Raw genomic sequence first — 13,103 nt, 5'->3', positions numbered from 1 at the left:
GGAAAAGGGAATGCAAATTGGGTGCCTTTTAATTATGGAGTGGGAGTCACTTATGGTACAGTAATTTTAAGTGATTAGTGACCCCCAGCCCATAAAAACTAGTTCTAGTGTTTAGACATTTCACATCTCTGTATATTTATTTTCTATCAGATGAAAACAGATGGAATGACTAAAGCAAGAAGGATTCATCCTATAAACACCCCGAATAGTACAAAATATCATTTCCACTACTAAGCACAGCTGATACAGCCATCCACGGAGCCTTGCAACTGATGTGGATAAAATATATTCTATGCAGCAAGCATTAAAAAATAAATAAATAAATAAATAAACCTTCCTCTATTTCATCAGGTGTAAATGTTAGGGATGTCCCTGAAGATGCCAGCAAGCATGAAAAGCAAATAGCAGGCGTTTTCCCCACCACGAAGCTCTATAGTCTACTGCATCGCAATGCTGTGTATGGAGATGATTGATGTCACCAGTTCCCTCTTAATCACCTGAGAGGTATGCAGCCTCTTGACAGTCTGGCAATCATTTTGGATTCTTCTCTAATGACTGGAGGACAGGTTGCAGATGATGTTAGCTGATGCCAGCCTCACGGATCACTACCATTCTGTCAGTGATTAAGTGACTCATCTACCTCTAGTAAACAAACCCCCAGTAAAGCATCTTGCATCTATCAAAAGATGCCTTTGACTCTCTGGGCTTATCTAACTTGGAAAAAAATCCATCATCCTGTACAAAACCGAGGATGCTGTGTGGTCTCTCGGGATTCGTCCCATAAACAAACACATTCTGCTAAGACTGCAGCCATGTAAGTGTAAAGGGAGCACTCTGATTCCCCATTATGTTTTTTTCTTCTGCAAAACAGTATAGCATTCCCCATTCGCTTCAGATAAAGTTAACTGGTTATCTGATTATCTGGTGCTTAGCAAGTTGCATACAATTTAGCAACCAGGAAAAGAAAACTAACACTTTAGTTTAGTATTAGTGTTTTGTTGTTGTTGTTGTTGTTTGTATTATAAAGGTTTATGTAAAGCCAGGCTTTTAGTAATACTGCTAGGTGAAACATAGTAAACAGAGACATTTTTCTGAAAACACAGCTGAGAAATTGAGCTTTGAAACAGTTATGCTGCTTGGGACATATTATACAGTCGAGGAAACCTTTTGTCAATCCTACTAAGGGCTAAAGTGGTGCACATCCTCAACAGCACAGTCCGTTCTGTACAAAACCCAAGCAATGCACTTTAGTCTTTATTGATAGCTGTGTGAGTAGGACAAGTGTGGTGATGTAACAGATCTTTCTTAAATTGCATGGGCAGCATTGTTGGTCTGGACAACCCCTGAGGCTCAGTTTGATTTCAGCAGATTAATTTAGGTTCCTCTCTTACGCAACACCATCTCAGCTTTCAAGCAGTCTCACTGATCTCAGGATCACCTTTGGCTTCTTGCATGGGTGGCTAGCTACTGAACTGCATTCCCATGATAAGAGCCTAGAGTGGAAACAACACTGCACTGGAAAAGCTCCTTAAACATTAGAATAAGACCTGAGAGCAGTCAAACTCTTTGGCAGTAGACTGCATTGAGTGACAGCACAAGTGAAAAAGGTGATTATGGATAGCAGATTTTCCCTTAATAAAGCACGTTTGGTTGTAAAGCATCAAATGGACACAAAGGCCCGAGAATGATGCAGAGCATGTGCTTGATGTGATTAAGCCGCGGGTTAAAGAAAACAACAAAGTTTTGACTGTATCTCTGCAGAGGAGGTCGGGGCTACTAAATGAAAAACATCTTTTGAAAAATGGTTCAGATAATCATAAAACTTCATCATGCGTTCAGATTTTGAAGAAATATTCACCCTGGGAGGGATCACAGAAACTATTTGCACAGGAAATGATAATGAAACCACCACATTTTAACAAGATACTAATGCTCAGGTGACACATTGCAGAAATGACAGCTGTGACGCTGTTGTGTGCAGGGACATTATTATGATTAATCCATTAAATATTAAAGACACCTAAAGAATAAAAGGTGGTGTTGGCTATGTCTGCTGAGAAATGATGTAATAAGACTGATGTGGCTTACAGGAATGATCATTAAATGTTATGGGGAAGTCACAACATATTTTCTCATGATCAAAGTGGAACAAAAAAGTCCTGTTTAAAAAATGGACTAAAAACAGACTCTTGACATGGTGAATCTTACCTTAATGCAAATAAATACCATCTAAATACCAAACGCTGACATTTTTCCAACCAAACAAGCTCCAGTCTGTAATGCAGCCTTCAATTTTTACACATAAAAATCTGTTTACAATGATTAGGAAATGCATATGGGAAAAAAAAAAAGCTTGATGAAATCATCTGTGACTCTGAGGGAGGTGCATGAAATCTGATAAATTGGCTGGATCTGGAGACTCTCTAATGTTAATTATAAACGTTATGATCGGGAAGAAGTGAACGTAACTGCTGTCATCAGTGCTGGAGATTAGCAAGTTGAGATTAGCCACCTGTAGCAAAACCTCGGACTGAAATGTCTTGCACCGACTTGTTTGGGTGAGGTGCAGTGATTTTGCAACTTTGAAAACTATTTGGCAGTTCTAAGTTGGTGGAGTTCTCCCGTTAAAAGCACCCGCTGTACACCAATATGCCTGTGCAAACTTGGTGGCGTAGCCCTTTAACAAACAAAAATTTCCTGAAATACGTCATGTAACTGACTCAGTGATGCATATTACCAAAGTAAACAAGTTTATCACAACTTATTCTGTCTAATATTTTTACTGTTTTGCACATTTATCTCAAAGCCAAATCAAGGTTGCCTAACCAAGCCATTCTCCACACTCCACGAAGCCTATTCACAGCTCCTCGCTCCATTTATCTCCTGTTAAAGAGAGAGAGAGAGAGAGAGAGAGAGAGAGAGAAACTGCTGGCGATCTATAATTCCCACCTGGGCAGATTGTGTGATAATAAGCCCACAACAGGTGAAATTTGGCTCAGTTTATCAGCTGGTGTAGCATTAATTTCAGACTCTAGTGTAAGCATCATTAAGAATCAAAATGCAGCCTTCTGTTAAAGGAAAATACGTGCCAGTTTGCAACACCAGACTTTGATGTGTCTGCCCATATTTCAGGCTAAGTGTTTGCTGAACTACAGCCAAACCCTGAGACAATACTGGCCCTTTGAGATATACCATGCTCTTGAGTAGTGACGTTCTCAGGCTATAGAGGAAAGCTGATAGCCAAGTGATCCTTTAGCTGACTGAGGACTGAGGCTTTTCGGTTTAAGCCATCAATGTGGGGATAAAAGTGATCAATATGGGAAAACTAGAGTAGAAACAGTGGGATTTGTGGCTGCTGGCCTCATTCCCATTATACACAGGCAAAGACTGCCTAAAGTACAACCTCACATTCCAGAAAACCCCAGATTAAATTGTAAAATGGAAAAATTCTCTTATTATACCAAACCATCTGGTGAACATGACTCTCACTTAAACATATGAATGCAACTTTGGGGTAAACGCAAGGTGACTGCATGTCAACTGAAGACAAATTCAGACTTGGATCCAAAGAGTGAGACATTCCACTGGTTTGATTGTCTTGGAAAAACACCCCAAACATGTCATTACCTGACATCATCCCTCCTCTTGTCTATCCTCTCGGGATGACCAACACACTGCTCTTGTTCTTTGACAAGAGCAATGTGCTGGTCAGCACCATGAGGCCAGTGAACCCCAGATAGCTGCACTCTGGCACTGGATACCAAACAGCCCATCACGAGATAGCACGCATCTCGCTGTCAACCACACTACAAGAAATAAGGTTAAATGGCACTATCTACACAATATGGGAGCCTCTTCTATTTTTATTACCGGTGCTGACAGCCTCTTTTGTTTAGAGAGAGGCAGCGCAATTCTTGGAAATGGTTATAAATAAGTACTGAGGCAACCACAAGGATTCCTATTTGTCAGTTTGCAGAGTTTTGTGCTGTTTTCAAAAGCTGGTTTGGTTATGATGTGTTTCATAAATACATCACAATCAACAATCCAAACACACTTGAGATGGTTTAGTTTGATGAAAAACTGCTGTTAATAATCGGGAAGGACCTGTTTGCTTCACATTTCTTTGATGTAATGACCCTTTAAACAACATGGCGGACTTGTAAGAAAGGATTTCAGACATTTTGAAATTCTCCCTTTAGGGAAATTTCTTTGATACTAACAACTGTGGTAACTATACAATCTACCTAATCTTCCACCATCTTTTTCCACTGAGCCATTTGCCCGGTGTGGGAAAAGCAGCGCAGCTGTATGTAACATCACCTTTTAATCACTCTATGAAAAAACAGCAGATGCAGCGTGTTTTTCCAGTGGCAAAGCATTAGAGCAACATGACAAAGAGCTTGAAGCAATGCTATCGACTCTATGAGGTTCTACCCAGGCAGAGAGGTGCCATGAGATACTGTAACTTCTAGCTGATGTCTAACAGTATAATGTTTACCATTTCAGCTTAGCCTCTTTAATGGGTCTCATAAGCTAATACAGTTTCTTTGTAACAGCTGTAAACAGCACAGATCAAACCTAGAACTGGCAGGGTTCTAAGTAATTTTAAAAGTTTTAGGGAATAAAAAAAATATTGGAGATAATAAACTGTAGACCTGCCTCTCAGTGCTTGACTCACCTAGCAGCTGGACCCCCCTAGTGAGACCGTAGACATCTATGAGAGCCCAGAGGGGTTCAGAGACATGCACCCCACTGAAGAACAGTATGGGGCTGGAGTCGTTGATTCGGTAGAACACCCGGCCCTTCTTATCCACCCAAAACGAGATGATGTTTCCCTCGTTGGAGAGCTCCTCTGGCAAGGCTTTTGCCCAGAAGCCACTTTGGGAGACCAGGTCAGGGCAGGCATACTTGGGCAGGGTGTCTGGATTGATCCTCGATGGGTCCTTGGATGTAAAACCAAGCCGTAGAGCACCACTCCAGCAGCACTGCTTTTTTGTGATCTGGAAAGCACATATTTTAAATGAATGAAGATAATCAAATTAAAACGAACTACAATATGAGCTAAAAAGAATAAAGTCAAATTTGGACTCATTCCATTTCTGCTGAGGTGCAGTGATACTACCTGCACTGAGCAGTGATTAATTTATTCCATCCAAAGCTTGCATTTGGGTAATTTTTCATCGCCATCCCAGTCATAATTATAGCTGCAATTACCTTTAAAGTGGTATGACTGTGTTTTATCAGTGCCAAGAGCAGTGTGTCCTAGATTTTTTATTTATTTATTTTCTGGGGGGTGGGGGGTATAGATTATTGTGAAATTTGACTTCTGTATGAAAATGGATTCAATCTTTTCCAATCTGATAGTTGAGAACATGTTAACATGTGGCCTATGGGAGTCAAAAGAATGGAAGAACTATGCACTGTGGATTACAGACAATATACTGTAAGAGCATGGATGTTAAAATATTTTTCAAAAAAATACAGAGCATAATACTGGAACTGTCGGTTGCAGAGTGCTGCTTTGAGTTTAAGAATGTAAATAAGCTAAAATGCTTGCAATGATAATGCTAACATGCCGTGTAATTGATGACTGTCATGTCCAACAGCTTTGCTTTTAGCATGCTAACAGCTGGTTATTACACCTCTGCACCTACTGCAAAAGGAAAAATTAAGCCACTGCACTAAGTACCAAAAACTGCAGTTCCTCTCATGGCCACTTGAAGATGGCTCCAAAAGTCAGTCAGTCTGAAAAGACCCCTATGTTAACCAAAAAAAAAACTAAATAAACAACATTAAATACTTACAGCTTGGTACAAAAATTATTTTTGGACTTCATGGTTATTTTCCCATATCATAACATTGTCCATATGGGCACTGGTAATGCTTGAATTTACCAGTGTGGCTGTTGACTTGTTTGACAGGTGTGCTGACCACAGACTATATATAGAAGATGGAACGTAACAACAGTGACATCAGTGATTGTTTAGGGAAGTCCCGTTGTGACTCACCTGCACTAACTCGCAAATATGTTTGTGCTGCTTGTGCCTCTTGGAGAATTTTGAAAGAAAAGAAACTATATGGACATATGGCCTGCTCCACAGTAAAGCCTGTCTAAGAAGAGCTAATATTGAGGCTTTCAAATGTGGCTATATCAATATTCTATATGCAGTTACTGAGGTTATTTTAACTTATCTTGAGGAATTTGATTTGGTTTGGCTGCTTAAGAAAATAGATGGACGGATGAGCTTCGATGTCTGTACCAAGTTTAACGCCAATTTATCCAATAGTTGAGATATTTTAGTCTGAACAAACAGACAGCACAACATTCCCATCATAGTGCCAAACCACTAGCAGGGCTAAAAACAGCTTATCTCTTTTAAGATTAGTTACCTTGGTATGTTTATCACCTGCAAACGATTTTTGTCTTATTTCGAAGCACTATTTACTTTGCATTTAGTGTACCAGATAACAGTATTCCTCACATGGCAGTGCTTGCCCTACTCTCTCACATTCGAGACATAGATGGCCTGATAGGTGAAGTGGAAACTTGTTCTAAGCTGCTGCTGCTTTGGCCCACACAAGAGCACCGAGAGGAAAGAGAGAAAATCAAAACAGGAGAGTGAAGAGCCGAGATGAAGAAAGGGAGGCAGACAGGGAGGGCGAAGAAAATGAAAACATACTAACAGAATTAGAGGGGGAGAGATAGAAGAGGACTTCTTTTCATCACAATAACAGTTTGTGTCTTCTCAGTACTTGATTGCACATAATAATATTACAAAGTACAAGATGTACTGATGATGTATGGTTTTGTAAAGTAATGTTTTCTTACTTTGGAAATGATGAAGATGACAAACAGTTGTGCTCTATTTGTGGTGACAGCATAATGATTGTTGCTTATTGGACTTACAGCATTGTGCAATAGGTCAGTTTTTAGCCCCTAAGTTTTCAGTGTGTAGCATGCTGGATACAAGCGGTGGTGTCTGGTTACCTTCAGTCGAACTTGCTCATAGACACCGATAGGTCTGTTGCTGAAGGTGATGGCATTGCAGAAGCTGGCTTGTCTCTTGACAGTTCTCTGAGACATGTCCATGACAATCTGTGAGCCCTTGGTGCTTGGGTGGAAGAGCAGAGGGAAGGAGGACAAATTGTCACATGGCTGGATGGGCAGGCAGCGCTTGGGCTTGTGGTGGTATCGGTGGGATGCTGCTGGAAACGGCCCATTTAGGGAATCTAAGTGAAGAAAGAGAAGTGTAAGAGTTGGTTAGTTTGGTCAAAAATTGGGGAGAAGTAAATTTTCTTGGAATGCAATTTTTTATTAAAATACACAAATTTTAATTAAATTTGATTGTAATATTGGATTAGACTGTAGCACTGCAGGACCATAATGGATGGTTCACTCCCCTGAAAAATGCACTGAATCAATTTAACACATGGTTTCTGTTTCCAGCTTCTCAAGTTAGCGTGGTAAAAACACCTGTACTGTAAACATGAACAATGTGCAAGGTAAATTACAAGCTAAATATCCTTGGATTAAAAAACAACAACAACAACAACAACAACAACAACAACAACAACACAAAGACAGGCTTGCTCTCCTGGCAGTGTTATTTAGGAGAACAATGCAGCTGTGAGACGTTTATACAAAACAGTCTCATTTCAGTAAATGGTCATTTCCGGTAACACCGATCGCGTTTTTGTTATTCTACAGCTTTCAAGATAATAATCAGATTTGTGTTGTATTTGTTTTGTTTTTTTAAATTTCTTTCTGTGGAAAGCCTTTGTTCAGTGATAAGTAGAAAGTGGTAAGGGAAACAGAAGGAGGAAGAGGAGGAGGACAAAGAGAAAAAAAAAGAGATTAACTTACACACACAAACAAGACCACAATTAGCCTAGCAGAAAATGACCTTTGGGATCTTACAGAAGTGCTTGATGCATGTATGTTCAGCTGGCGGATACAGTATATTCAAAGCTACTCTAATAATAGCGGGGAATGGCTGTTAACATGTTATTTCCAGTTACAGCTCGTGTTTTAATGAGCGCATATCAATCAAAATCTTTGTGCCTGAAAGTCGCGTACACACTACACTACAAAATCCTAATCAGTGCTTCTAAATGTGAAGCATTTATTGTGATTTGTAGGTCAGAGGAAGTGGTTAAAAAAAAAAATCCACAGGTACACAGTGACTCACAGTACAGTATGTACCAGAGCTTCCAGATTTTTCCCATGTGAAAACGCGAATGACTTGTCCCACTTACAGTAACTCATAAAAGAGAGAAGCACCTTTTATTTTTTTAAACATCAAATCTCAAAGCTTTCATGATAATGATTCACACAGACTCCCTTTCATTTGGACCACATCTCCCCATTCTTGTTTCCACATTCCTCTTTCAAAGCACCACGCCAAGGTCACTGTGGTTTAATGGAGGAGGTGTTTTCTCACAGACTTTGGGTTCACACTAAACCCAGCTTTTTATTCTACTGATAACACAAGTAAGTTTTATCTCATAATAGGATTTGATACAGATTTTCTTCCATAAAACGTCGGCCCTGACTGCAGTCGCATTTTAAGGGTTTTAAAATACCATCCAGCCTGGAGTGAGAGCAAAATAAATAATTTAAGCCTAATTAACGCTTCTTCATCCTTGAGAACTGGTTGCATTTTCACACCTTAACTTGGAAGGCTGTGTATGAGCAGCTTGTGTTTGTCTGTGAGAGGAGAATGTGAGCCACTGCTGAAAGACAGCTATTCTTGCTCTCCTTTAACTGACCTTGGAAGGTCAAGAGGTATATAATGCACTGTGGAGACAAATCAGTTAGGACTGCCAGGATTGGAAATGAGTCATCATGTGACTTCTGAGGCCAGGTTTATTATAACATCGCAGCCACAGCTGCTCTAATTTTAGGGCATAGATAGAGATTTGAGCAGTAGATCAAGACATGATATATGTAAAAACGTTATCATAGTCAGATCTGAAAATCATTACAAATGCTCTCAAATGGGAATCTTTGTCATATATTTCTGCCCAGTCTTTCCCTTCAAATGACAATCAGAGAAGCTCTGCCAAGTGTTCTGCGCTCAGCACAGCGTATTTGATAAGCGTTTTGCATGCTCTTGTAGATGCTGAACAATGCTGAATTGTGTTCTGTGCACAACAGTGGTCTTAAATGAAGTCATAACAAACCTTTCGACCATATTGCCACCATGATGTCACGTTAGACGTGATGTCACAGGGAAAACAAAATGGGACTGCATTGTACTCCATCAAAGAGCAGGCTTGAGACTGAATAGAGTATTTCCTGTTAGGTCTGAAAACAGACGCAACACCTCGCCTCACTGCCCCTGCAGACAGTGGCGTCTCTCAATGTCTACCATCTAACCAGGAAATCTAATATATTCTTTTATTTTCATTATATTACTATCATTTCTGCTGCTACAAAATTGAATTCTACAGACTCTTTTTTTTTTTTTTCAGCTGAAGCTTTATTTACACAACCCAGACATCTTGTGATGGGTTTACAGCTTTCAAAGGACTATATAAACTATGAAAGTCAAATAAGTAAATAAAGGTATAAATAAAAATACCACAATTGATTTAGTGAAGATGACAACTGGTTAGAGCCAAAACTGCTGATGATACAGTGGCTGCTGAAGTGTGCTTAAAAAGTCATGCAACCCGACAGCGACGTCAGGGTAAACACCGACCAGAGCCCTGCCACGATGAAAGAGAGGTGCCATGATAAACATCAGATGAGCAACTTAAGGAAGGATAATTTTACTCAATGCACCACCGCACACACTGTGACTGCCTCTGCTGTCATTAATTGGAAAAGACAAACAGTGCAGAGACAATGAGTGGCCCTGGCCAGTGTCACCTGGCCTCCTACGCTCCTCTGTGTTTTATCCTGAGGCTTGGTCTTACTAAGAACCCTCAGTAGAGGCCCTAATGTGGTGTGACGTTAGTATCAACGCATGGTGGCCGTCAAATGCATCCTAAAGAGCTGCAGGGCACATTTAGCTTTTCCACATATGTCATAGCTGGTGTAGTTTGAATAAGAGATAAACATTTGTGATTTAAAAGTTTTAAAATGTCTTGCAAGGGGAGATGTTTTGTGTAATACCTGATGGTCAGTACGAAGTTAGGAAATGTACTGCGTCTTTGTTCAGGGTTGAGAGGCTCATAAGGGTGATCACTTGAATCAGTTTAAGAGTGGGATTTGTTTCCAAATTTACACAATTTCATTGGTTTTAAACTGAATTCTGTTCTTTTTTGTTCACTAAAAAACTTTTAGGAGAGACACTCTCACTGAGCTAACAGGCATGCATCCACAGTGTTAGTGAGGTACAGTGGAATGTAATATGATGTATAGTTTGGGCTGGGTTAGCTGTTTGGTCTAGAAAATTGTGAAAAATGCCACAGTTACAAGGTGATACCTTGAAATGTCCTGTTTTTTTGTTTGTTTTTTTTAAATTCAGCCAACAGTCCAAAACCCTCTAAAAACACATCTGAAAAACATTGAACTAAAGAATTTCTGCAATGTCAGATTATAAGTGATTATTAAAGTAGTCAGCTATGAATTCATTCTGTTGATGTCCTAACCAAATAATCTTCAATAACAAGAACAAGAGAACTAGAGCAGTGGTCCTTACTTGAACATCTGTAATGCAAGTTTACCAAATGGGGAGAAGTGAAGTTTGAATGATTCATGAGCCCTTGAGCTGGAGGTGGGCTCTGCAACATGACAGGGATTATTGATGTTTACATTTTCAGGGCCTTGACAGAACACTTGTCAGAGAGCCAAGAACTTGAAGCAGTGCCCCTGTCTGCACCTGTATTGTATCACACCAGTGGCTCCTACAACTGAAACAGGAAAAGGGACCACATGAACTCGTCTATCGGTTCATCTGGGAAATTTGGCTGTGTGTTAGAAGAGCACTTTATAGACTGAAATGTACCAAACTGTAGACAAAATCAGGATAACACCGACATGGAAGACAGCTGAAATTAATGTGGACTGTAGAAATGGGAAAAATAGGTTGGGCGTCATGGAAGGAAGTGCAAACAGCAGCTGCTGACAGACTGGGTTGAAAATCTCTTTAAAAAGTGAAAGTAAAGACTGCAAACTGTTATTATCCTCATTGTGCTTTGTCGCCCTGAACAAACAAACAAAAAAAACCAAACAAAATTTTGCTGTCCTAAAAGAAGTTTTAGCCAGAGCCAGTGGAAAATCATTTGTACTGGAATAAATTAATTTTTATCCAATTTAGTTAATTTGACTTGTATTTACTTGAGTATAAAAGTCAGAAATGGTCAGAAATGCAAGAAAATGCCAGATTTCTGTCAAATGAGGCAACACAGACTCAGGGCCTTTACTGTATGTGGACTGTTTACAATGACTAAGAACCAAAAACCACAGAACATCCAATCATCTAGCAAATCTTTGCTGATGTGAAGCCACTGAAGGCTAATCAAAACACTACATCCCACAAAAGACTTACAGTAGTGTAACACTAGAACTGCATCAATTAGGCCCTCAACAAATCATTATTAATGGGGTACTCATAATTAAATTTACCTGATGGTTATTTTTCTTCATTAGTTCATTTTCTTCTCTAAAATGAAAGAAAATGGTGTAAACTGCTCTTCAAACTTCCCCGCCCTTTAACCAACAGTACCTAAAGTCATTAAATTTAAAATGAGTAAGCCACAGAAAAATCTGCAAACCATCACACGGAAAAGCTGGAGCCAGAGAACTTTCTACTTGTTTTACTTGGGAATTAACTGAAACAATCACTTATCCAAATGCATTATGTTTCTGGAGACTGAATAATCGATTCATAGTACTGTTTCAGCTCCACGCTAATATTTGATACATTAGTTTTTTTTTTAATTTAAACGATTAATCTTAATAAAACAGCAATAATGACAAACACTTTTTATTTTTACCAGTCATCTTAAAGTCATTTAGCGTTCAACATAGTTTATTTGCAATATTAATAACAAATTTAAGAAGTTTTATCACATGTTCTGTGTATTTCAAGAATTTTTCAAGGATAATTTAAAACTAAATGGAGTCCTCTTTCACTTATATCACTTATTTGAACTGAAAGTTTTTGCAAGCTACACCTAAAAGGTTAAAATGATTACAAAAAAGAAAAGGAAAAAAAAAAGCAAACACCTTGTACCTGTTAACTATTATAATTTCAGACATGTTGGCTCATTTAAAAGGAGTAGAAAGCCCAAAAAAGTGTTCCAGTATCATCTAAAGGCAGAGACTGACTGACAAATAAATAAATAAACAAATTAAACAAATAAATACATAAATAAATAGCAAGCAGGTGGGCAAAGTTGAAGGCTATTTAATCCTCTAACCAGCTTAGTTCAGTTTGTCCTGTTTGGTTTCTTTTGTTAGAAGTCTGTTAATATGAAGTCTCAGAGGATTTTCACACTTGAAAAACACAAACGCCTTTTATCCCAAGCCAGTCGTGACTTACAAATGGTGCTTAAACTCGGCTAAAGCGGCTCTACTTTCACTTCTCTTTTATTTTAGGCTACCAGGACGCCTACAGTTTTCATGCTCACTGGCTTGAAGCTGTACAAGCCAAGCTTACAACTCGTTTATAACGTCTTCTGTTATAATGTTACAGTATTCATGAATAATAAACAGTCAGCACAGGCTCTCCCGTCCGGTGATGCCAGATGTCCTTACCGTAAAAGGTATTCCTGGTGATCTGACCTCCCATGGCTGGATGCAAGGTGCGTTCACCTCTCCTCTAACTGCGAGCTGGATCCACAGTATTCACATTCAGCCGCGCGTCCTCAGCCGCGACATTATACGGACACGACTCTGTTCACACATGCACGAGGAAAAAAAAAAAAAAAAAGACCCGACAGTGATACAGCGTCAGGTTGTGTGTATCCACAAACCTCATCGACATCAAGCAGCGTCACACAGCAACTATCAGACCCAGCACGCAGTGGCTCACTTCAGTCCGCGCGGAAATTAACATAAAAAGGTGGTAGTGGAGGTGGAGCTTCACAGGACTTGACGCTCTAGTCACCAGAGAGAAGACTTCTGGAGGGTTAACTAGCAAGAAATCCTT

At 39.5% G+C, this 13,103-nt stretch overlaps 1 protein-coding gene across 1 annotated transcript in view; it reads right to left on the bottom strand.

Moving 5' to 3' along the window:
* The window catches only part of LOC115792822 (E3 ubiquitin-protein ligase NEURL1-like), a 35,471-nt gene extending 22,603 nt beyond the window's left edge, over window positions 1-12,868 (bottom strand). The window contains exons 1-3 of the mRNA XM_030747372.1: window positions 12,710-12,868; window positions 6,989-7,230; window positions 4,679-5,000 (exon numbers count right to left, since the gene is read on the bottom strand). Of these exons, the coding sequence (XP_030603232.1) occupies window positions 4,679-5,000; window positions 6,989-7,230; window positions 12,710-12,743 (598 nt within the window). The 5' untranslated portion in view covers window positions 12,744-12,868. The remainder of the gene's footprint in view (window positions 1-4,678; window positions 5,001-6,988; window positions 7,231-12,709) is intronic.
* Window positions 12,869-13,103: the final 235 nt, after the last annotated feature.

Source organism: Archocentrus centrarchus, chromosome 15, assembly GCF_007364275.1.
Source record: "Archocentrus centrarchus isolate MPI-CPG fArcCen1 chromosome 15, fArcCen1, whole genome shotgun sequence".
Classification (NCBI taxonomy): Eukaryota; Metazoa; Chordata; class Actinopteri; order Cichliformes; family Cichlidae; genus Archocentrus; species Archocentrus centrarchus.
Note: the sequence above shows the minus strand (reverse complement) of the source record. Positions and strands in the feature narration are given on the sequence as shown.